This window comes from Pygocentrus nattereri, chromosome 2 (genome assembly GCF_015220715.1).
Source record: "Pygocentrus nattereri isolate fPygNat1 chromosome 2, fPygNat1.pri, whole genome shotgun sequence".
NCBI lineage: Eukaryota > Metazoa > Chordata > Actinopteri > Characiformes > Serrasalmidae > Pygocentrus > Pygocentrus nattereri.
In genome coordinates, this window is record NC_051212.1 from 22,020,594 (window position 1) to 22,046,871 (window position 26,278).

Sequence of the window (26,278 nt, forward strand, 5' to 3'; positions counted from 1 at the left end):
TCTCACCATCGAACAAACTTGCTATCATAGGTAATTCATCATATAGTGCTTTTATGAACTTTTCATTTCCCCACCTGTGTGACAGGCAGGATATATAAAGAAGTAGACGGTGAAACAGTACCTGTGTGTTCAAGCTCCCAATTTTTTGAGAGTTTTTTTTTTCTTGACCTGCTTAAAGCCACAAACTTGTCTCTGCCACTGCTACAGCACCCCATAACGGCAGGGATTAATCTTACAAGTAAAAGAAAACACACATACTTTTACATATATAAAAAACAATTGACATAAATGTGAATATACCTACAGTGTTTCCCACCAATTGCACATCTCTCTCTGCTTTATTCACATCCTTTATTAGTGAGGTTAAAGTATACATGCTGTAGAACATCTACTTATTTCAAAATGATGATAAAGCTTTGCAGCATTTATTGCCATTCTTATTCTGGTCATGTTACTTACTTTCTACATTGTTTCCCTGTGTTTGTTTAAAGCTGTTGTAGAGGACCATAAACAGCTTGTTGTTGGAGAGCCAGCATGAAGAGACAGAAGAAACCTGACCTTCAGGCTTCTGAAAATTTGGAGAAAGATGAGATGGACACAGCCACTTAAACATCTGGCAAACCTGACAGCATCACAGGAGAACCTCAGAGTAACTGTAAGAAACAGTTCAATCGCTGCTGCATTTGAAGTAAAGAAAATTCAAAGTAATTACATAATGTGATTTCTGTTCTATTACAATTAGAAGATTGAAGACCACAGGTCAGTGACACTTGTGAGAGAGAGAGAGTGAGGTTGCTGGTCAAATGTCTGGTGAGGGAGAGCTGAAGAAGACAAGAAGGACTAGGAGAGGATGTAGAGGAAGATGTCATAGCAAATGTCATATGCTGTCACAAGTCACCATGACAGATCGTGTCTGGTAATTTTAGTGTCATGTTACTCTTAACAGTAATTGTCATGACATTTGTCATCATAATGTTTGATATCTTGACTACTAACTAGAGGATGCTCAACAAAAATTAGCACGAGACATCATGACCTCAAACATTATCATATCTGTCAAGACAGTTACCGGTAAAGATAACAATACCAAAATCTGTCATGACAACTTATGACATCTGCCTTGACATGTTTATGGCTTCGTTATATCAACATTATGTCAATGAATGATTGTAAGTCCGATATATGAAAATAACTGCATTTTTAGCTGTAATAATGAACAATAAACACTTTAAGACATTGTTGTGCAGTTATTGAATGAATTATGATGTTAATGCACACTGTGTTACTGTAAAGTCGGCAGTATTCCTAACAGTTCTGGATAGTGTAATGTTACTTCAGGAGTTTAAGAGCTAATAATATTTATATACATTACTATTACTTAAAATGTGCTCCTAAAGTGCTGTTTTAGTCACTATGTAGACTCATTTTAGTCACTAATTGGATTTGAAAATATCAAATACAGCTTTAAGTATTAGTGACTTATTAGTGACAGAAGCTAAGAAAAGTTACTAGTACTTAAAAGTTCTTAAGCTTTTTTAAAGCTTTAAAGCTTTTTTAAAGCTTTGACAAAGCACTTCTTGTAAGTCGCTCTGGATAAGAGCGTCTGCTAAATGCTGTAAATGTAAAATGTAAAGTGTCACCTTTTTTGGGGGTGTTTAAAACATTTTGTGACCCCCTCTTTGCCAACAGGCAATGTGGGTAATTAAAGACCACCCCATCAAACTGAAAATGATACCGTAAACATTTCTAATTCTTTACAGCTGCACTGCCAGAACAGTAAGACGATACAGTTGATTTTAGCTATTACAATTTGTTTTAGCCCATTCAGCTACTTTCTCTTCTACATGTGAGGAGAACTGCTATTCATTTTGCCACTGTTGCATTTAAATTAATTAAATCAGCAGATTACAGCATCCATTCAAAAAAAGGTTGTGGCCACCCGTTGTCACTTATTGTCCTGGGCCAGCAGTACTTTGGAACTGAATTATGGTTTATTAAGCAGACATGGTGAGCCTGTGGAAGTGAAAATGAAAGGCTAGACTGCGGGGATAAGAAGTCACGTCGGACAGGGGCAAAAGGACCCCTGTAGCAGACTGCCACAGATATTAGATGTTTGTCATGAAGTCACAAAGTTGATCACTTCAGTTTAATTAGCTGAGATTATATCTTATAATAATAAAAGTAAAATATCTGACATAATATCAATATGTAAATAATAATATAACAATCACAATATCACAATAATTAATTAATTAAAATGTGGAAGTTAAGTGTTTCTCTTTTACTCTCTTCTGACTCTTGCATCAAATCATTAAAACATAAATTTGGTACTTCTACTGAAGTTTTTTTTTAGCAGATTTGTGTATATATGAGCCCTCCACTGAGATTAAAATGTACTGTAATTGAGAAACAACAAAAGAATGACTGTATCCTACAATTGCAACTCTCACCTAAATGAGCATAGGATTACGGACCAACAGAGCAAGTAATTGGACCTATAGACATCAAATGTTGGATATCTTTTCTGACAATGCTGTTCTGGGCCTGTAATGCAGCCATTTCCAGTTCCTGGCTTTTCACCTTCAGTCTTGTGTTCAGAGGTGGACGAAGTACACAAATCATGTACTTGAGTTAAAGTAAAGATACCTAAGGTAAAATATTACTCCAGTAAAAGTAGAAGTCCTTACTCTAGACCTCAACTTGAGAAAAAGTAAAACCTTAAAATGTACTTAAGTATCGAAAGTAAAAGTACTAAAGGATTAATTATGGCTCTGATGTCCTGTTATCATTTTTATAACAAGACTTGCTTCATGAACTCATTTTAGGTGAAAATCCTCCAGTGTCTCTCTTGGTAAACCAGTCTTTTAATAGAACGTCATTAATTAGTGACACTGACATCTATTAAAATGATCATAAGCACAAAACACTGAAGGTAAACAGTTTCCATCAGGGAGAACCGAGTGGCTCTGAAATCTCTTTTACAAACAAGCAAAGTTTCAGTTTAAGATTGCTTTGTAAATTAGTTATAAGTTTAATAAAAACTTGCTTTAAACTCAGGATCACAAATACGTTTTCCTTTACTATATTGAGCTGTAGGTCTCTGTTCATAAACATAAACTAATGTGGTGAATTTGATCTTATTAATTCTATAGTCGTAATATTAATTTTTTAGAGTTTATTAGAGTTCATTCTGTGGGCCTCTGACTAAAATGGTAGTAGGACAATAGGGTATCAGTGGAGCAGATAAAGGAGGCATCTGGCCAAGGGGCCCCCTGAATGATAAACAATGCAAGCAGATGACCAAGACGACCAAGGGTCATTTTAAAGAACGTATGTTTATACCTAATACGACTTGAGAGGATCCATACATTGAACTAGGGGCTATCTTAACAGAGACGAGTGTCACCGAAGGGTTTGTTCCTACACCTTCACAGCATCGCTACTAAAGAAACCACACTAACCCAAACTAATTTACTGTAAAATAAAAGTGTTTGTATGAAATCAGAAAAAAAGAAACATGCCTTGCTTACATGTTCTTGCTTTGTGCTTCTTCAAGAGAGACGCTGGAGGATTTTCACCTAAAATGAGTTCACGAAGCGAGTCGTTACAAAAATGATAACAGGACATTAGAGCCATTTTTAGTACTTTTAGTCTTGTAGTACTTTTACTTTCGATACTTAAGTACATTTGAAGGCAAATACTTTAGTACTTTTACTCAAGTTGAGATCTAGAGTAAGGACTTCTACTATTACTGGAGTAATATTTTACGTTGGGTATCTCTACTTCCACTCAAGTGCATGAGTTGTGTAGTTCGTGCACCTCTTGCGTTGTATCTAGTTTGTCTTGAAATGGGGAGCTGTCGTGTTCTGAGACGATGACTGTGCATTTTGGATCATTTTGCCAAGCACGACCAGCTGGAGGCGGTGTGCTCTGGTTTCAACCGCCAGTTTGACAAAAGAAGAAGAGTTCGCCCAGCTGTTGAAAGCTGCTTGGTAAGTCCTGTGGTTAAAATGATTAAAGGACTCCGAACAAGACTTCTGCCTGCAGAGGACGGTTTTAGAGGATTAATCGTTATTTATCCTGCATGATATCAAGGTTTGGGTCGGGCAGGTCGACTCTGTGACGGTGGTTGAAGTAGTTGTGTGATTATATGCGGTTATAATGGTCTGCAGCGCTGCCGTCGAGGACGCGTCACTGTGTTGACTGTTACTAAAGCAAGTGAATCACCGTTAGAGTAGCTCAGTATGCGTTATGTCATGCATTACCACTAAAACAGGGTAATAATATTACATTCATTATTTAATAAAATAGTCAGAAAACACTGCGTGACACAAGTAACATTAAGCTACCACATACATAGATCACGACCGTTGAAGTGCATCTAGTAACGACCCTAATGAAGTCCAGAGAGGGCGAGGGGGTGAACTTGACCCAGTTAGTCTGAACGGCCAGGTCAGTGCACATAGGTCTTCATGGTGCCTCGGCGGAGGTATCGAGTATTTTTGTACTTTTGTTATTGCTGGTTACATCTTTCATCATTAGAAGAAGATCTAAAGTTTCAGAATTACTGAAGGAACAAAAACAACCTGATAAATCGAAAGACCTGTCAATACAGGCATTTTTAGACTGTCTACATGCATTCCTAGTATATTTGGACAGTTACTGTACTATAGATTTATGTGAGAAGTCTGGGATTATAGAGGGCTAAAATGATTGTGTATCACTATAGAGGTCTTAGTTTCTTATTGAATTGCTGTAGATGTTGTTTGTAAGGGAATGTTTTAGAATTTCAGATTTTTAAAAGTTTTTTCAATCATTTAATAATATCACTGCATATCATGGGTGATTTATCTTTTTAGGGAGAAGAGAACATGACTCTCCCTGAAATCTCAGGGGCCAAACATGGCCTGGATGAGGAATTGGATACTCAGGACATCCCAGACCTCCCCAGTGGTCCTTTAGATGAGTACAGAAAACAGGCCTCCTTCAACTGGAAGGAAATGATGAGGTTCATGGAGGGTGAGGAAATAATTGCTTTTAAGGTAACATGATTTACAAAGATCTTCATTAACTTGTGTTGTATGTGGGAGATGACTGTGTTATAATTTAAGCTTATTTATGTTTTGTTTTTGTAAATAATGCCCTGTCAAGTCGCATATATCCCCTATGATTTTACATAATATTCATATCTTTGATGTATGTTGTTCCAATGTTTTGCCCTGACTATTTTTTTTTTGTTGCTTACTTTGCTCGTTGAGCAGCAGCTTATTTTTCGGACACTGGAGAACGACCCATTGTTTGCAAGGCAGCCGGGTGAGGATGTTCTGGTGGAGAAGAAGAGGGAGCTCACCTTCCGTCGCTGCAAGCAACTATTTAAGTACAACTTTCTGACACGGGCTGAAATGATGCAGAGTCCATGGAAGGTGACTGTCCTCAATGACTGTTTGGGCATGTATGACTGGTCAGTGGGGGCCAAATTCTTCCTCAACAAGGCGGTGAGTCAAGCACTATTCTGAACGCTTTGCCATTAACAGACCACAAGTAATACCCTCGGCCTAATAATTCATGTTACTGAATATCATAATAATTTAAATAAGTTCCAATATTATGAAAATTATTATTCTTTTATTCCATTTCATATGCTATGTGATATTTGTATTGCATTCCCATTGTACAATGTGATTAGTTATAATGTATATGCAGCAATAAAAAATATTGCACTTAATTATAGGATGTGCAAATGGAACATCAACTAATCAACTACACAAATATATACTTTGAAAGCCACTTGAAAAGAGTATTATAGATTATCAGTCTGGACACCGAATGCTCAGAAATCTGCAAATGAAACCGGGAAACTCTGGTGCTTGAAATCTAAACAATTTAGGTTTCCAACAAAGCAAACACAGAGAACCTCCAGATGTTAAGTGTTATGTGCTGTCTATTCAGAATGTAGTTGTCATTAGAATTTATTAAGTAATAATTTATTAAGCTGTTGCATGTTGTCTGTATAGAATATGGTTATCAATATAATTTATTAAGTAATATTACAAGTTAGGACAGTTATTAATTAGCAATTGTTTGGTGACTATATTACGATCAGGGAGATTGCCAGCTATGGGACAAGACTATGTAATGCTTATATGCAGTACTTGGTAACTGTATTTGAATCACTTTAATATTGTTTATCATGATAATCCTGCAGACAGTAATAATTTGTCTAAATTTGCATAATCATCATATGAGGAATCCTCTCTTAGCTTTGCTCTTTTGTAAATAGGTCTATACTTGACATGCAGATGTTACATTAATTAATGAAATGAAGTGATTATGGATTGAATGTACATTTTTTTGCACTGTCACCTTGTTATGTTTTATTTCATTACTATTTTCAGATGTTTGGTGGTACAGTGGCTAACTCTGGATCTCAGAGGCACCTCAAATTTGTGCAGGACATTGAGGACATGAAGGTAAAGAGTTTTTCTTTCTCTCAGCTCTTTGACAAAATTTACTGCTGTAGCTGTCACAGTTACAGCTCATGCATTGCTTGGGTCAAATGTTGCTCAAGTTCAGAGTACAGAGCAAGTGTAACCTCTGTCCTTGCTGTAGTCATGGCAACAGCACGAAATGACCTATTGGCCTGCCTGGTACTGTAAAGTGTTTTTCCTCTGAAGTGGAATTTGTATTAAATTTCTTCTAAATATTTCTATACTGTATAGAACAACAACGTACTATCCTCATTGCCTTGGAGACACAAACTTAATGAGATAAATATACTGTTTAGTAATTCAAGCTGCATTTGATGTTGTGTGTTTAGACTTTCGGATGCTTTGCACTGACTGAACTAAGCCATGGTAGCAACACAAGGGCCATGAGGACAACAGCCAAGTATGACCCCAAAACCCAGGTACACTTTTCTCATAACACCACTCAAAGACTGCAACTCGTAGATTTTGCTGTGCAAATTCATATTCAGACTGATGAAAAAGATTTTTTCAGTGGTGTAGCTATTTGTCAGTTATTTGAGAACTACAGGTGTAGGGTAGCACTCTTATCACCTGTAGATTGCTTTATCTGTGTTAAGATGACCTTCACCTGGTTTTAGCTTCCAGCTGAATTACGCTCTGATGAACACAAAGGTCATGGTTATAAAGTTCTACCTGATTTCACATATACATAGCTCACAGACAAATTAGGTGGAACCTATTCATGTTAAATAGTCTGTTATGTAGAATTTAATGTGCACCCAGAATTACAGTTCCACTTGTATACCCTGGTATGCATGATGAGTAATTAACCAATTAGACTTGATTAAAAAAAGACATTACAGCACAGGGATTGATAGAATGAATGGAAATAGACCCTGATAGACTGATAGACACATTCATGTGCATTTGGCACATTAATGTGCATTACTTTTTTTATTTAATTGTAATAAAACCTCTATAAAGTCTTCTTGCAATGAAATACTTTTATAAGGCTATACATGTTTTTTTTAATTGTTCAGTTCATTTTTGTTTTGTCTAAAAATCTGTTAAATCATCAAAATATCAGTAGATGTCTTGATTACTTAAATTATATCATAAATATTATAGCTTGAGCAAGACACCTAACCCCCAACTGCTCTGCGGATAGGGCAGCCCTCTGCTCCAGGCAAGTGTTCTCACTGCCCCCTAGTGTGTGTGCTCACTGGTGTGTATGTGGTGTTTCACTTAATGGATGGGTTAAATGCGGGGGTGAAATTTCCCCATTGTGGGATTAATAAGGGTCACTTAATCTTAAAGTTGTTATGTAGAGGGTTACTTTATTATCTCTCATTCTCCCAGTGCCTCTCACTCTTTTCTTTCTCTCTTTCTACCTTTTTTTTTCATAGGAGTTTGTGATTAACTCTCCAGACTTTGAAGCAGCAAAGTTCTGGGTGGGGAACCTGGGAAAAACTGCTACGCATGCTGTTGTATATGCTCAGCTTTACACGCCTGATGGAGTCTGCCATGGTCTACATTCTTTTGTGGTTCAGGTACTGCATTTGACCATTCCAGTTCAGATTTGTGTCTTCGTTCATTCACTCCACCAGATTACAAAGCAAATTAGTAATGTGGCTGGAATTAGTAAACTTAGACCTCTTTTTCACTGTAGTGCCAAGTGGTTCCCATGTCCATAGTGTGACGCTTCACGCTGGTACTGCGATGGGTGGAAACTTTAGCAGAGAATTTTTAGAGAGATAAATTACTGCTCATAGTCTTCTGGGTTTATTCAAACTCTTAGCGGGAGCTCTCAAGCAAGTCTAAAATGAATGGATTAATAGGGAGCACCTGAGCGAAATCACAGTTTGTAAATGCTTAAACATTTTTGATCAATACATGTGTTTAATACGGAACAGCGTAAAACATTTCAGTACCACTGTTATATTTTTTTAGTGCTTTCAAACTTGTTATAGGAGTTTATAACGGTGCCTCATGTACATTTATGGTGTCAGTGAGCGCAAACTGCTTCACTCAGCCAGTGAGCTGATCATCTCACCAACCAGTCAGTACTCAGTAGCAGTAATGCCAGTGAATCAGCACTCAGTAGCAATAATGCTCTTTTTACAGCCCAAAACCCATTTGCTGTAGAAAAAAATAGCTTTCTGTGCTTTTTTTACTAAAATACATCCTATATGTATGGACACTCGGTCCTGATCAGTTGGTTAGAAACTATTTGAACTTTTCCATTTATCTCCATTCACCCCCTTTCATTGAGCACTCGCATCTAAACTTATATCAGCTACTTCTGTTAGTCATAAATGAACCTGTTCTGTGGAAAGAAGAGCTGGTAGCATTCAGGTTAATGCTAAGCAGCTCCTCTCTCCTAGGTGGCCGCACTATTTAACATTTAGTAATTCTTGCTAGAATGGTGGTTTGACATTGATTGAATGGTAGATTGAAAATCGTGCTCTGCTTTCATTTATTTGACGACCGTGTAAGAGAACTGATCTTGTTTTTAAAAATTTTAACATTTTTCAGTTTCTGTAAAATGTGGTCAATGAATAGCTATGTCATTGCATCATCCCTGCAAACTGTTCCGTGGCCTTAGTTAGCTAACTGTGTCGAGAAAACTGCCCTGAGCAGTTTGTAAGCTTTCCGTGTCAAACTATGTCCATGTGGAAATGCCACTAGAATGGATTCTCTCCATGCTCAGAGTTACTGGTTTCAGCTTCATGAATTAAACATTTTAAGACGGCTTGGCATGGAGAGGCACCTTAAATATTTTTGTTGAAAATTCAGCTGTGATTCTACATTGGTTTGGGTGAAAGAACAGACTGGACGTTTCTCGTTTTCTCATTTTTCATTGCTCTTATCTTGCTTTAATATTGCAGGTTAGGGATCCCAAGACATTGCTGGCAATGCCAGGAGTGATGGTTGGAGACATGGGAAAGAAACTGGGCCAAAATGGGCTGGACAATGGGTGAGTGAGCACTGTATTGCTTTGTGCTACATGTGAGTTTTCTCACCAGCTGCATTAAGGGAGTGATTCATTTAAAATACCACCAGGTGGCAGTGTTTTTTTAAATGTGTGTTGAAAACCTTAGTGTTTGCACACGGATTTCGCTGTGTGCAACTTCATAATATTAGGCTTATTTTGTTTGCCAGTTTTGCAGTTTTTCACAATGTCAGGATCCCTCGGGAAAATCTGCTCAATAAAACAGGAGATGTTACGCCTGATGGACTATACGTAACTCCTTTTAAGGTCAGCATAAGCTTTAGTTTCCTATAAAAACTTCACAGTGCTCTGGTCCCTTCTATTTAAGAAGAATACAGTATAATAGTTTGAAAGAATTCAACACCTTTTGCATGAAATTACACACAGTGCAAAACATGAAAATATCTCATTACTATTAAGGTTTACATGGATTATATTCATCACAAAATAATTTTTAAGCAGTGGTGAGAGTCATAAGAAAAAACCCCAAGTCAGTCTGTCTTATTCCAGTCTCCATTCTGGAATTTTCATCTTCATTCTTCATAGTTCTTCCATTTTCTTCTTCAACAAAGATTTTAGTGTAAGGGAAGTAAAGCAGTCAGATAATTGGACTGATTGAAACCAGAGATGAAGATTTTAGGAAAACAAGGTGTCAGTTCTGATGCTGTTCCAGGAGTGATGCCTAACCAAACACAGAGTTTTATTTATTTGAAGTGTCACAAGTTCTCTCTCTCTCTCTCTCTCTCTCTCTCTCTCTCTCTCTCAGGACCCTAATAAGCGTTTTGGGGCCTCTCTGGGTGCGTTGTCTGGGGGTAGAGTGTCCATAACGAGAATGGCTGTGGTGAATTTGAAGTTAGCCTTGATAGTAGCTGTGCGTTTTTCAGCCACGCGACGTCAGTTTGGGCCCAAAGAGGATGTGGAGATACCAATACTGGATTACCAGCTCCAGGTACCTGCAACACATATCTTGCTGACCAACACATATTATATTATCATAAGAAAGAAGATTTTATGGACCATGCACACCTTTATCTTTTCTCAAAGTGAAAGTTGTAAGAGTCAGTGTTGCAAGTCTATACAATTTTAATATAGTTACTGATGAATAACATTCTTTGGTTACATATTCTCTGTTGCAGCAATGGCGCCTTATTCCATACTTAGCAGCCATTTATGCACTGGACTTCTTCTCCAAATCCTTCTACAAGAACTTTGTGGAGTTTCAGATTGGCCTCTTCATGAAGGATAACAGTGACAGACAGGTACGCTATTGCTGCAGTTCACCTTAACCTAATAAGCAGTTAGACTAACCCAATAGGCCCTAATTTTTACTGTTTGTCTATGTGCATTTGTGCATTTTGCTTCTTAAGGCTGAACTTGGTAGAGAGATCCATGCTATCTCGTGCTCCAGCAAGCCTCTGGGTTCGTGGACAGCCCAACGGGGGATTCAGGAGTGCCGTGAGGCCTGTGGGGGACATGGATTTCTGTCCAGTGAGTTCTACTCCTCACCTAAGCACCTTTTCAGTCATAACACATTATAGTCTTTCATTCAGCATCAACATCAGGAACATTGTTTATATAGTGGATAGGTTTATCATGATGTTATCATATGTCGCAATGTGTTTTTCCAAGCATATAGTGGATCTCATAAATACTTCAAGAACAGGTTGTATTATTTAAAAAGAGTATAATTAGAAGGCATGCACTGAATTTTCCACTACCAAAATGTACAATTTTGACAACAACTGGAAGTATCAACATTTGCAGCTGAAAGACTGAGAAAAAAACAAAAAAATGACATAGTTCTACAACAACATATGAAAATCTATCACTATAAATGTATACTGTTCTTAAAAATAATTTGAATGATACTGTAAAGAAAAAATGGTGTAAAAGAAAATGAGCCATGTGAAAGTCTTTTATGGTTTCTATGTGGGACCATAGAATGATTTGATAGCATTTGAGAACACAACATCCTGCTAATACGCAGAAGAAGGCAAAACAGAAGCAGAAAGAAATCTCTTTTAGAATAAGAATACTATCTGTAGCTACAGGTTTTGAAATGACAAAAATTTCACAGAAGACAGAGCCTAATATGTTCATAGGACAGCTAAAAATTAAATGACTTTTTCTCTGTTGGCGAAGGATTTGGTGGCGTATACTGTAATGTGTATATTGTAATTTAGTAAACTTATTTTATTTCAGCTGTTTTATTTGTTAGCTCAAGATTGCAGGTTTCATCAGCATTCTTGTCTGCACCAGTGCCAGATCTCAGGAGGATTAAATATCATGATGCATATCATTGCTTTCGGAACAAAACCTCGTATCTTTTTTGCTGTTTTTTGTTTTTTTTTCTCACAATTTGAAAGTACTTGTTGTCTTCACATTGTGTATAAATTTCATGATGAATGGACCAAATTAAATGGCCCAAAATTACTTGGAAAAAATCTGGTTCCATTGACTTACACTGAAAGTAAATGATGTTTTCTCCTTCTTCTGTAAAGTCGTCCTTTTGGAGATTGGAGGTTTTGTTCCTACAGCAGTGATGTTGTGTATTTTGATGTTGTAGGTATTAGTCTAATTAACCATAAATTACCTCTTCTTCTTGTTTTAGTGAACCGACTTGGAGACATCCGTGATGACAGTGACCCAAACTGCACATACGAGGGAGATAACAATGTCCTGCTTCAACAGACCAGCAACTATCTACTCAGTTTGCTGCAGCATAAACAGCAGGGTCTGTCCTTCAGCACACAGGCCTATTTAATAGACAGTTTACAGTCTGCATGCTAATAGAGAAGGATAGAAGAAGGAGGATCATGCTATATTTCAGCTGATAGTGGATGATTTCCTCAGCATGTTGTGGCTATTAAAATGTATATTGTTCTTAATGTTCTTCACATCTCTCCCTCACCATCACAAATATGCACTCAATTCTAGCTAAAGGGAGGATAGAGTCTCCTCTAGAGACAGTGAACTTCCTGGATGACTGGAAGAGGATTCTGGAGAGCAGGTTCACGGCTGGCTCAGTGGAGGAGTGCATGAACTCAGCAGGTATGTCAGCATCTAATGATGGGACACTCCTTTTAAAGCTTCCAAATACATCATTTAGCACTGTTTGCATGATTAATGAGTCTTTAGTGTTGATACAGATAAATGATATCTCTCTTCTGGCGTAAGAAATACGTCACTAAGGCACATCAGCAATGTTATTCTAAAGAATGTCTAATGCAAAATTGAAACTCTGTGCTTCAAGTTGAAGTTTTGAGAGGTGACCCTAATAACCTGAGCTAGATGTTTAACCAAAGGAAAGAAGGAGCTTATTTTTCCTTGCTTGTACTGGATCAAACTTTTCAGAATGACTCATAACAATAATGGGTGGACAAAGCGACCATCTCCTAAAATCCACAGGGAAGGTTGCTCAGACAAAACAACACCCTGTAATACACATTCGGTATCATGTTTCATGTGTGCTTTACTGTAATAAGGTGGCTCTTCTGTGCTGGAGATGCCTGTGCAGGGAGGGTTGCTCATCATGGGGTAAGGGCCTCTGCAGCACATCTGCTCTACATCTGCACTCCAGACTTCATTCTTCAGCTTGTGACTTAACTGGCTGTTGCCTGGCAACCAGGGTCAAAAGAGCTGCATTTTAATTGGTTGGGGAGACTGAATGGAATACTTGCTGTGTGTCACGCTTTGTCAAACAGCATATAACATGAACAGTTTGTCAAGGGTTTGATGGATACAGCAATGCAACCACATGGAACAACATATCGCTGTAGGAACCTTGTGCCTCCAAAATGGCAACATTTCAGAAGAAGAAACCGTCGTTCTTTAAATTTAATTTAACATCATTATTTTTTGGCTAACAATTAGCATGCTGCACTAGCCACAGTGGGGCTGTTCAGTTCAACCGCCAATCTAGAGGCAGGGATTTTAACAGCTCTGCAAGAAATCTTTAGCTCGGCTATACTTTATTGTTTGTAGCATACGTTAATGACTCAAAAACCCCAATATAGCTATTGCTTTAATTTAGGTTACAAAGCAGGTATATATTTGTAAGCCAGCTAGCTCCCCAGTGTTTTTTTCACATGATACCCAAAGAGTAAGAAGGGAAAACATCCACCCTCTGCTGGCCAACATAGGTTGGCCAATCATTTTTTTCTACAGTTGTGGAAAAAAATTGTGAGGGAGGAAAAATAGAGGTTTGAATGGCTGAAGTTGCCCAAACGGCACTAGAAATATTTTTTGGCTGTTTTTGCTGTGTTACACTGGCAAAAATACTAAATCAATTTGAACATAAACTCAGAATTGCACTTTTTTTTCCAACATACACAGAGTTTCTGTAGGTTTTGATGAGACAGTGATGATTTAGTAATGCAGCTATTTAAAACTAGCAGTATTCATTTTGTCCCTATACAAAGCACTCCTGATGTACACAGCAGTGCCATTAGCACATGCTCAACCAAGCAGTGACACACCACAGTCCAACCAAGCACTGAATGTTTTTGCCACAATTAAAGTGACATCACCTACCAGCTGCTTGGTTTGGGCCTTAAACCCAGACTGGCTGCTAGGTGACAAAATGACACACTGTGAAAAGTACCAGCAAATCAAGAAAAAGTGTGTCACTAATGTTATAGCAGAGAGGCTGCTTTTTGCCAAAATGGCAAACCCTGGGGTCTTGTTATCTCCCAAATGTCAAAACCAAACTTGTTCATTTCCTTTCTATGACTGAATCACTTGTGGATGTAATATGAGAATAACTCCTTGCTACCTAGAGTTTGAATTTGCTATTAAATTTGAATCCAAATGTGGGTTGTGTGCTTTTTCCATACATTCGCTCAGAAAGAATGTTAAATGAATGAATAAGCATTCCCAAATGCTTGGCCCTAGACTTACAGGGCTTTTTGTTCAGCTTTTATCTCTCTCACCTTACAAATTCACACAAATATGAGGCGTATACCTTGTTGTCATGGATTTTAATTAAATATCTGCATGTGTGGGAGTGGGTGGGTGTGTAAAGCCTTAAAAAGACAAAGATCAGACTTGATAATCAGATCCAGTTTAGTCAAAGCCTCCCCACCTGTTTCCAACATTATCTTTAATATCTATCCTGATACATCTGCTTCTCCTTAAGTCCAAGCCCATTTGGCTTTCTCATTTGTCCACTTGGTTTAAGTTGTCTACTGCAACTATTGAAGAAAGCAAAAACATCAGCTTTCTTACAAGATATTATATTTGTCAACAAAGCCTATGTTTTTTGCAAATTTTCTACGTTACCACGTCATGCAATGTTCTATAATTTGTTCATAATAATATATTTTGTCTGCAGTGCCTCTGGCAGCATATAAGTGGCTGGTGTGTTTCCTGCTTGGAGAAAGTCAGAGGAAGTTGACCCAGCAGAAGGCTCTAGGGCTGGGAGATTTTGAGGCTCGCAGTAACAGCCAGGTACAGTTGCACTTTGTACTCCATACTATTTAGTAACCTCCCTGTGAACTGGTGCAGAAGACAGCACTTGGTTCTCTGAGGCCTGGTTCACGCATAGTACCTTTGCACAACATGAGTGATGCAGCAGCGAGACTTCTATAGCTTACCATGGACATTCATACACACTGTTTGTGCTGTGGAATGATACAGCCTACACATTCTACAGACATTCTTTTTCCAAATATTCCAATAGTCAAATAAGTTACTTTGCTCAATAAAATGATCATTTATAGAAGAGAACAATACGTTTATATATGCTCAGTAGATTGCATTGCATTGAAGAATTGGCATTTTTAAAAGTAGTTATTCAGCGTTCCCCTCTCATTTACATAGATTTAGAACGCTCTGACCCCTTGTCTTGACCAATGAAATAAAAAGCAGTCTAGTACCCGCACTCTTTTACTACGAAGCCACGCTGTTGTAACACGTACAGAATGTGGCTTGGCATTGTCTTGCTGAAATAAGCAGGGACATCCCTGAAAAAGACGTTGCTTGGATGGCAGCATATGTTGCTCCAAAACCTGCATGTACCTTTCAGCATTAATGGTGCCTTCACAGATTTGCAAGTTACCCATGCCATGGGCACTAACACACCCCCACACCATCAGAGATGCTGGCTTTTGAACTTTGCGCTGATAACAATCCAGACAGTCCTTTTCCTCTTTGGCCCGGAGGACACGACGTCCATGATTTCCAAAAAAAAATTGAAATGTGGACTCATCAGACCCCAGGACACTTTTCCACTTTGTGTCAGTCCATCTCAGATGAGCTCGGGCCCAGAGAAGCCGGCGGCGTTTCTGGGTGTTGTTGATATATGGCTTTCGCTTTGCATGGCAGAGTTTTAGCTTGCACTTGTAGATGGAGCGACGAACTGTGTTCACTGACAGTGGTTTTCTGAAGTGTTCCTGAGCCCATGTGGTAATATCCGTTACAGAATGATGTGGGTTTTTAATGCAGTGCCGGCTGAGGGATCGAAGGTCACGGGCATTCAATGTTGGTTTTCTGCCTTGCTGCTTACTTGCAGAGATTTCTCCAGATTCTCAGAATCTTTTGATGATATTATGGACTGTAGATGATGAAATCCCTAAATTCCTTGCAGTTGCACGTTGAGAAACGTTGTTCTTAAACTGTTGGACTATTTGCTCACACAGTTGTTCACAAAGTGGAGAACTTCGCCCATCCTTGCTTGTGAACGACTGAGCCTTTCAGGGATGCTCCCTTTATACCCAATCATGACACTCACCTGTTTCCAATTAACCTGTTCACCTGTGGAATGTTCCAAACAGGTGTTTTTTTTTCAGCATTCCTCAACTTTCCCAGTCTTTTGTTGCCCCTGTCCCAACTTCTTTGGAACGTGTTGCATGTTGCATCAAATTTAAAATGAGTGAATATTTGCAAAAAACAAAAGTTTATCCATTTGAACATTTAAATATCTTGTCTTTGTAGTGTATTCAATTGAATATAGGTTGAAAAGGATTTGCAAATCATCATATTCTGTTTTTATTTATGTTTTACACAACGTACCAACTTCATTGGAATTGGGGTTGTAAAAGGTCTGAGAGATGTTGATATTGATGTTGACCTTATCGAGTAGTCCAACTTACATAAATTTTGTCCAATCTAACCCAGTGCAAGTTCTACAACTTGTCTCTTATGTTAATCCAGATCATAGCACTACACCTGCATAACATTTAACAGACCTTTTAGTGTCTTGGATCAGACCCAATGTTCTATAAAGAGGTTTCATTTTGGCTTTTGAACTGTAAATCTTCAGAAAATGCATACTTCACTGAAGGGGCCCTGAAGAGCTCTTGCCATATTGTAGAAGTTACATTTGAAGAGGATCTCAGAGGTCTTCAAATCTGAACTTTGAATCCAGTTTCCAGTCCTGGATTTGGTGATCACTGGTAGGTGAAATCCATGGCCAGTCAGTTACCTACAGTGATTTCAAAATACAGAGCCAAAAACTGAAATCAAAGTTCAGACTTGAAGACTTCTGTTCTAGATTGCTAGACTCTAAGTGGTAAATTCACAAAGTGAGGCACAATTTAATGACAGTCTTGCACCACTTTGCACCAGCAGGATTTGCCAAATTAGTGACTTATTTAATGGAAACTGTGCAAATAAACACATGTTGGGAGTCTGTTTCAGGTTCAAGCTGTGTCAGACAGACAGACAGACAGACAGACAGACAGACAGACATGTGTGTGCTGGGTGAGTGGGGTCCTTCATGATGCCAGTGGCCCTTTTTCTGCATCTGGAGGTGTGACTCATTAGGTTGATTATAAGGACTTATTTTCTCCACATTTTGACTTGAACCAAATAATTTATTCGTCATCAACAAAGTGTAATTTTCTTCAACAGAATAAATATTTTGAAAAAATAAGATATTTCAAAATAATACATCAGAAATTTACGAAATTAAGTGATTCTATTTTGCTAGGCTGAAGGAGATGAGCTGAACCATGTGATTTTGTACATACATTTTAGTACTCACCAATACAGAGTCCAATACCATATTGAATAAATCTACTTAGAATGACATTGCGCTCATTTACATGAAGATTAATGTACCTCAGCAGGTAAATCATTAAAACCTAGCTGATTGTAAATGAAGGAATGAATGAAGTGATTTTTGTAATCTTGTTCTTTGATAGACCTTTGGTTACAGACAAAGTCTTTGAATTATATGCTAACTGCAGCCTCTACACACACCTCTGTCTACAGAGAGTTTCAAATAAAGTTGTTTCAGTCAAAATGAAATGCTGTGCACCAAATACTGAGTAAACTGGCTGAAAAATTGAGCAGTGCTGCTAACACTATGGACTGAAGCTGAACCAGGCAGTAATGCTTTGTGTTTGACTGTGATGGAGTCAGTAGCTCATCTCTGTGTGAGCAGAGCCTGCTTCACTGTGTCACATTGTACACTCTGCTTACGTAACATGATATCGGTGCATTTTTATGAATATGAGTAAAAGAGCACAGTATTGGGCTAATACCCGATACCAATATCAGTATCGATGCATCCCTAGTATCTACTATTGGCCTTGGTAAAGTGGAATTGCTACTTCATTATAATAATCTCCTTCCAGGATTCTGCACTTTGTATGGGGAGCTATAAATGCAGTGAATCCTGTAAATGCATGCACAGTGACGTAAAAGCGCAAAACAGCTATGACATTGACATCCCCTTTGATTGTTTTATAGTTGAAAGGGTTGTTGCAATAAATCACAACAGCTACTTTTTTAATGCTGAAATGGAGCATTAAGCTAACTAAATCTGCCCTTAATGTCTGAGTGTAATGGGCCTCTGCTGAGGGGCGTTTGCAGGCTCGCAGTCATGTTTAGCTTTGTGATGTGTCCAGTCTTTGTGGGTTTCTGATGACATTATTGAGTCATTCACACTTGAACTGAATTAACCCCCCCCAAATTTGTGTAATACAATACATAGAACAGCTTGCTGTCATTGCACACATGGATGTGATGCAGAAAGGGTGTGTGCCCTGTGTTTTGAAGTTCTGGCTATAAAGAAATGGCACGCTAGGGGCTGCAAGGACATTTGATATAATAGCAAGAGTTTAGAGAGATGGCAGCTGTCCAGCTCCACCCAAAATGTGTGACTCCACATGTCTCACCCCACCCTCCTTCTTCTCTCTGCTAGACTGTCATTCATTTTCAAGTGTCAGACTCTCTCCAAAACAGTTTGTGTCCTGCCAAGTGACCTTAAATGAAGACTATACCCACCTCCACTATTATTGGCAGCCCTGGTAAAGGAGTACAAAGTGTTATAAGAAATTAATCTTTTGTTGAATTAACTTAATCTTAAACCAAAAAAATAAGAAAATCTAATCTGTTACCAAACAGTAACAGTAATGGAAGAAAATCCATAACCTCAACTTTTTTGTACTGAAATCAGCTGTCTGTGATTTTGAGTCTCTACCTCAATGAAGTGTGCTATAGATGAATAATAATAATTATTATTATTGTTACTATTATTATTATTATTATTATTATTATCACCATGAATCAAGAGTTAAACTGTGTACTACATATAAAGCAGAGAGAGATTAGGTTGAAAACGTTCAATTATTTCTCTAACACCAAACTGACCTTCAGTTTCTCCCTGCCCGTAAATCTGCCCTCTCCCTTCTTTTTCCTTTGTGTTATGTTTTTGTCTTGTGTCAGATTTTTTTTTTTTAATACTTCCAGTGCAAGCATCCACTTAAGATTTACACACATTGTCTAATGACTTAGAACTTATAAACATGAAGAAGAATGTGTTCCTTTTGGCAATTTCTCATCTGTTCAATAAGTCCCCTCTTATGAACTCTTTATTTCAAAATCTTCCATATATATATATATATACACACACACACAGTGGGGCAAAAAAAGTATTTAGTCAGCCACTAATTGTACAAGTTCTCCTACTTAAAAAGATGGGAGAGGTCTGTAATTTTCATCATAGGTAAACTTCAACTATGAGAGACAAAATGAGAAAAAAAAATCCAGGGAATCACATTGTAGGATTTTTAAAGAATTGGAAAAAAAGTATTTGGTCAATAACAAATTTTCAACTCAATACTTTGTAACATAACCTTTGTTGGCAATGACAGAGGTCAAACGTTTCCTGTAAGTCTTCACCAGGTTTGCACACTGTAGCTGGTATGTTGGCCCATTCCTCCATGCAGATCTCCTCTGGAGCAGTGATGTTTTGGAGCTGTCACTGGGCAACATGGACTTTCAACTCCCTCCACAAATGTTCTGTGGGGTTGAGGTCTGGAGACTGGCTAGGCCACTCCAGGACCTTAATGCTTTTTAAGTTCTATTTTGGTTTCATCTGACCACATGTTATTCTCCCAATCCTCTTCTGGATCGTCCATATGCTCTCTTGCAAACTTCAGACAGGCCTGGACATGTACTGGCTTAAGCAGGGGGACACGCCTGGCACTGCAGGATTTGAGTCCCTCTCAGCGTAGTGTGTTACTGATGGTAACCTTTGTTACTTTGGTCCCAGCTCTCTGCAGGTCATTGATCAGGTCCCTCCGTGTAGTTCAGGGATTTTTGCTCACCGTTCTCATGATCATTTTGACCCCACGGGATGGGATCTTGCATGGACCCCAGATCGAGGGAGATTATCAATGGTCTTGTATGTCTTCCATTTTCTTACAATTGCTCCCACAGTTGATTTATTCACACCAACCTGCTTGCCTATTGTAGATTCAGTCTACAATTTTCTTCATGGTGTCCTTCGACAGCTCTTTGGTCTTGGCTATGGTTAAGTTTGGAGTCTGACTGTTTGAGGCTGTGGACAGGTGTCTTTTATACAGATAACAAGGTCAAACAGGTGCCATTAATACAGGTAACGAGTGGAGGAGAGAAGAGCTTCTTAAAGAAGAAGTTACAGATCTGTGAGAGCCAGAAATCTTGCTTGTTTGTGGGTGACCAAATACTTATTGTCCACCATAATTTACAAATAAATTCTTTAAAAATCCTACAATGTGATTTCCTGGATTTTTTTTTCTCATTTTGTCTCTCATAGTTGAAGTGTACCAATGATGAAAATTATAGACCTCTCTCATCTTTCTACGTAGGAGAACTTGCACACTCAGTGTGTGTGTGTATATATATATATATATATATATATATATATATATATGTATGTGTATATATATATATATATATATATATATATATATATTCCTAGATATTCATACTGTTTAGTTCGTATTTATTAGTACAACATCAAAAAATGTAAATATGAAGTGGATTTTTTTACTGGGAGTATATTAAGTAACATAGACAAGTGTAAAAATCCTTTTTATATTGTGTGTTTGCATATAATGCTTAATACATGACTATTCGTTTAGATATTCTCTCTCTTTGTTTCTCTTTGTCTCTCTATACATAGGTATATTACTGTCGCTCATTGGCGATAGCCTACATTGAGCATACAGTTCTGCAGCGCTTCCATGATCTGACGGAGGATGTGGAAACTCCAGCAGGTCTCAGATCAGTTTTGAGGAGACTCTGTGCTCTGTACGGCCTCTGGACCCTCACCAATCACATGGCCATCCTCTACCAGGGTATGGCTTTCTGTGCCCTTGCAATTTTGAGACAAATGGAAATGATAGCAACAATTAGTCATTTTTATGCAGTCGTTTATTCAGAAAACAAAACTTGTTTTCTTTCATAAGGAGGTTACTTATCTGGTAAGGAGCCAGCAGACTTTATCCAGAATGCTGTTCTCGCTCTCTGCGGCCAGGTCAGAATTCTCTGTTTGAAAAATACATGCACATATGTAAACAGATGAATACAGCAAATGCGGTAATGACAGATTTTGAAGGAAAATGTTTGACTTTTGTTGTTCACAGCTGAAGGACGATGCTGTGGCTTTGGTTGACGTGATTGCACCTCCTGACTTTATTCTAAACTCACCCATTGGCAAAGCTGATGGTGAGGTAAGAGACCCTGCTATTGCTCAGCACTCAGCTGCAAAAACATACATGCACACCCCTACTCACACACAACTTTCCTGCTCTTCATTGTGACTGGAGCTAAAGTAAAAACATAAACCTGCAAAAATAATCCCCTAATTTCTTTCAGAATCAAATTTGGGCATAATCTCTATAAACCAAGGTCTTATATTCAAACAGAAAGAAAAAGTTGAAATGTTTGGTAACACTTTATTTGAAGGCAGCCTACATAAGGACTTCATAACAAAGGCATTGAATAACATATTAAAAAGCAATACTGGAGTATTTATGGACGGCTTATATGAGTATTTTCAAGATGTCTCATTATTACATTATTATTACATATATTGTGTAATAATGTATGTTTTATATGTTTTATATGTTTGTGTTATTCTTCTTATTTCCTTCATCCAGTTTTCCTTAATAATCTCACTTTCATCCAGTATGACTAATAGGTGCAGTTTAATGGAAGTGTTATGAGTAGTAAATGTTCTGTTTCTGTTAAACATCTCATGTCCTGTGAAAGTCCAGTAGTAATGTATTAGCCTTTAAGTGTTATTTAGTGCGTATGTGTATGTGATGAAGTAACTAAGTAGACAGCAAATAAAGTGTTACCTAAATGTTCCTATTGTGCTTTTGTCTGTATAGTTGTTGGCACCCAGCAAATTTAACCACAGACAGTTTTAGCATATTATTGTTAAGGGCATTTCTTTGGAATAGATGCCAGACCTTTAAAATTGCAGATTTCTAGTCTAGTGCAAGGTCTATTTTCCATGCTTGCTACCTGGAACTGAATTCTAGCAGCTTCTCAGTATCCCTAACCACTAAGCTTGCTATCTTGGTAATTTAGAGGCTCTTATCCTTGCCATAAACTGTAGAGGGATCATTTTTTGTGGCCCATTAATGCGGTCAGTGTCTTTTTTGTAATTGTTTTAACAGAAATGCAGAAGTGTTTTTGTTCTCTGATTTTGAAGGCCTACCTATGCTTACTATGGTTGATTCAGAAGGTCTGGTGAAAGTATGTGTGCCATCACTTAAGTTAAAAATAATATTTTAAAGGGCTCAGATCTTGGTACAGAGTGGCTTTAATTACACACTGTTTATGAGAAGAACATGCCCTGTCGCAATAAAAGTCAGCATCACCTATTTAAACTATTACAACCACTGCTCAAGTCCTCTGAAACAGTCTTTGTGTATTAACATTGTCACATATTACCAAACTACTACAGCTGAAAGCTGAGTTATTACTAAACTATGTGCACTTAGAAGTTTGTTCGTGAAGCCGCTGCCTTCAAGGCAATTTAATATCTTTTCGCCCTACAGAGATGTGACTCCCTGACAAGTCATGTCGGTTCTTCAGTTTAACTTGTTTTCTCAACATTATTGATCTGTTGTCTGTCAGACCATACATTTTTGAGTGAAAGAAAACAGACAGCCCTTTTATTAAAAGTCTGAATAGAGAGACCCAGACATTTAACAAAACAGTGACACACACACACACACACACACACACACACACACACACACACACACACACACACACACACACACACACACACACACACACACACACTCAGCCTTTTTGACTAATTCCACTGGTTGGACACACACACTTGAGGCTTGTTTATAGTCGAGTCAGTATTTACAGGAAAGTTACTCTTCGTTCTGGCACTGGTTCCTTTCTCTGACTCCACTCCTCACAGTTCCTGTAAAGAGGATTTCTGACTTGTGAAACAACATTCAGGACTGTTGATTGAGGCCTCCTGCTTAAGTCCAGTGAAACAGTGCTTGCGGAAACTTTGTCAGGGTGGAGTTAAAAAATGTTGTGTATAAACATATTGTGTTTCCTGTTAGATGTTTCAGTGGGTTAAGCTGAGTTTTGCAGCAATGTATGAAAAGCTTTCAAGTATTTTTTTCTCCTGTCATTCTTTTGTTTTTATGTTCTAGCTCTATAAGAACTTGTGGGCCACAGTCTTGCAGGGCAAGAACGTTCTGGAACGTCCATCCTGGTGGGCTGAGTTCTGCTCTGACAAACCTAAAGTGGGATCTCTCAGAGCCAAGCTGTAATGTACTGGGAATGCTGACATTGCCCTTTGGCCACAAGACATGTCTTCCTGAAAGATGTGCCTTGGTGCAGAATCAAAATGCAGACCAGTTAAAAAAGGGAAAATTCTCTTCAATCTTTTATAGTGTCATTGGCATTTATTACAGATGATATTGGAAATTCTAAGCTATAGTAAGAAAGCCCAAGCCTGCATTGCATCAGTTCACTAGCAGATTAATGAAGTGCTACAGGGAATTCTTTCGATTCTTTCATTGTTGGTGTACCTTCAAGAAAAATTTAAATAAAAAAAAATTTAATATAATTAAATGTTTAAATATAAGCAATCAAGTGGCTTGACATTAAATGCATCATTGTAGAGCAACTTACAGAGTCAGAATTGTGCACTGCGGTGGTGATAGGACACAGACATCTGATGAATTTAATGCCTCTTAAAGCTACCTCTTTGAATAGACATGGTGTTCAGACAGTCTTGAGCAAATGTTTTGGCCTACAATATATTTTTGAAATCCATGGTGCAGAGGAACATGCAGGGTGTTGTAAGCCTGTAAGAAAACTTTTAAAATTTGTACCCATATTGACCATGATTAATGTGACATATAAAAAATTTTAATTGAAAAATTGTTAAATGACTTATTATAAAACCCACTGTAGGTTGTGTTTTCTCCTATGATTAATTATATTAATTTAAATGTATTATGATCTACTAAGATCATTATTGTAATGTTGTGTTTATTTTATTTTGATTTTTGCGCAGTATTGACACTGTTAGAAACCAATATTACATCAGCAAATTGTAATAAAAATATGCACTTTTTCAAATAAATAAAAACTAATTAAAATAAGCATACTATATGTTCATGTATGCAAACCTTGACCTGGGTTAATTTAACCTTTACAGTGTGTAGTGCATCCTTTTAAAGGTGTTCTTCAAAGAGTTTGGTTCTGGTTATTTGTAGAACTATGAAAGGCTCAAAGGACCATTGAAGAGTTACGTGTTTTTGCATGGTTAAATGGTTGTTCTCTGTGATAGGCAAACGGTTATATATACAGACCCATTCCAAAAAATTTGAATATCATAGAAAAGTTTATTTAATTTCCATAATTCCATTCAGAAAGTTAAACTTTCATAGATTATAGATTCAGGGCCCACAATTTAAATGATTTCAAGTATTTATTTGTTTATTGTTACACAATTTGGGCTTCCAGCTCATAAAAACCCATGAAAACAGGAATTTAAAAAAATTAGAATACTGTGGAGAAATCAGCCCAAATTTTGCAGGGCATGAATGTTTTAAACTGAGTGTGACACACTAATCATCTACTAAACTCAAAGCACCTGCACAGGTTTCCCCAGGTGTCATTAAATTGCTTCAGTTTGTTTCAATTGTCTCAGTTCAGTTCAATATGGGGAAGACTGCAGACATAACAACTGGCCAAAAGACCATCATTGATACCCTCCATAGGATGGGTAAGCCACAAAAGTTCATAGCTAAGGAGGCTGGCTGTTCACAGAGTGCTGTGTCCAAACAGATCAATGGAAAGTCTAGTGGAAGGACAAAATGTGGCAGGAGAAGATGCACCAGCAAAAGAGATGACCGTGGGCTTCAGCGGACTATCAAAAAGAGAAGACTCAAGAATCTGGCAGAGATCCAGAAAGAGTGGAACGAGGCAGGAGTCACAGCTTCAAAAAACGTTCAGACGCATCCGGGAGATGGGCTACAACTGTCGAGTTCCTCAGGTCAAGCCACTTCTGAACCTGAGCCAACGTAGGAAGCGTCTCAACTGGGCCAAGGAGAAGAAGGGCTGTACCGTTGGCCAGTGGTCCGAGGTCCTCTTTTCCGATGAAAGTAAAGTGTGCCTTTCATTCGGAAATCAAGGTCCAAGGGTTTGGAGGAAGACGGGTGAGGAACAGAACCCAAACTGCTTGAGATCCAATGTGAAATATCCAGTCAGTCATGATTTGGGGTGCAATGTCTGGTGCAGGTGTTGGTAAACTGTGCTTTCTTAAATCCAAGGTCACCGCAACAGTCTACCAGAATGTTTTAGAGGACTTCATGATTCCTTCTGCTGAGGATCTGTATGGAGATGCAGATTTCATCTTTTTGAATGGAATTATGGAAATTAATCAACTTTTCCATGATATTCAAAGTTTTTGGAATGGGTCTGTATATTTGTGTTTTAGAGAATCTTTTAAATGGTTCGGTGTAGCACCAAAAAGTGTGTTGTTACAAGTCAAAAAACATTTTGGTTCTAACATTTTTTTTCTAAAGGTCTGATGGGGTGCATAGTCATTTTTGTACAAATGGAAATTTGTCCATTTTGATCTTGCACAGGTCTGATTTTCTTATTGTGATCAAATTAAACCAGGACAAACAGAAGAACATCAATAGTAATATTGTGAGTCTATTTATAATATGTAAATGTTACATCCTCACTTTTAATTGTGCCTCCTGCTTTGAAGGTGTGAAACTTGATGTTTGGAATACTTAAGTTACATGTGTGTTATCCTTCTAAATTACCTGATGTTCTAGTGAAATCTTTTCCATACACACAACTGGAGAGCGCTGCTTTTTTCCGTTTGATTTTTCTCTGGTTTGCTGAACGCTGTGTGGTTTTCATGAGGGTAAATGTTGAGCAGCAGAGGTTTTCCATTAGATCGTGTAAAGCTGCTCAGTGGGCTTTAAACAAGACACAGGTGCTGCATTCTCAAGGAAACAGATGTGGTGAGTTCCTGTAGTTTTGTTTTTCTTTTCTTTTTATATAAATAGAATGTTCTGGCTTAATTTGTCTGCCA

General features: G+C 37.9%; 1 protein-coding gene across 2 annotated transcripts; it reads left to right on the forward strand.

Annotated features, from left to right (window-relative positions):
- The first annotated feature begins 3,917 nt into the window (after positions 1-3,917).
- On the forward strand, positions 3,918-24,331 carry acox3 (acyl-CoA oxidase 3, pristanoyl). Of its 2 annotated transcripts, XM_017699608.1 has the most exons (18): positions 3,918-3,992; positions 4,860-5,042; positions 5,262-5,495; positions 6,396-6,470; positions 6,818-6,907; positions 7,874-8,017; positions 9,356-9,444; positions 9,630-9,726; positions 10,226-10,408; positions 10,596-10,718; positions 10,827-10,947; positions 12,071-12,193; positions 12,397-12,510; positions 14,792-14,907; positions 20,855-21,029; positions 21,141-21,208; positions 21,318-21,404; positions 23,367-24,331. In XM_017699608.1, the coding sequence occupies exons 2-18, from the start codon at positions 4,872-4,874 to the stop codon at positions 23,484-23,486; spliced, it is 2,130 nt and encodes a 709-aa protein (XP_017555097.1). In that variant the 5' UTR covers positions 3,918-3,992; positions 4,860-4,871; the 3' UTR covers positions 23,487-24,331. The 2 variants fall into 2 exon arrangements, with proteins under 2 accessions (XP_017555097.1, XP_017555098.1); XM_017699609.2 differs by lacking the exon at positions 3,918-3,992 and having other exon boundaries at positions 4,889-5,019.
- Positions 24,332-26,278: the final 1,947 nt, after the last annotated feature.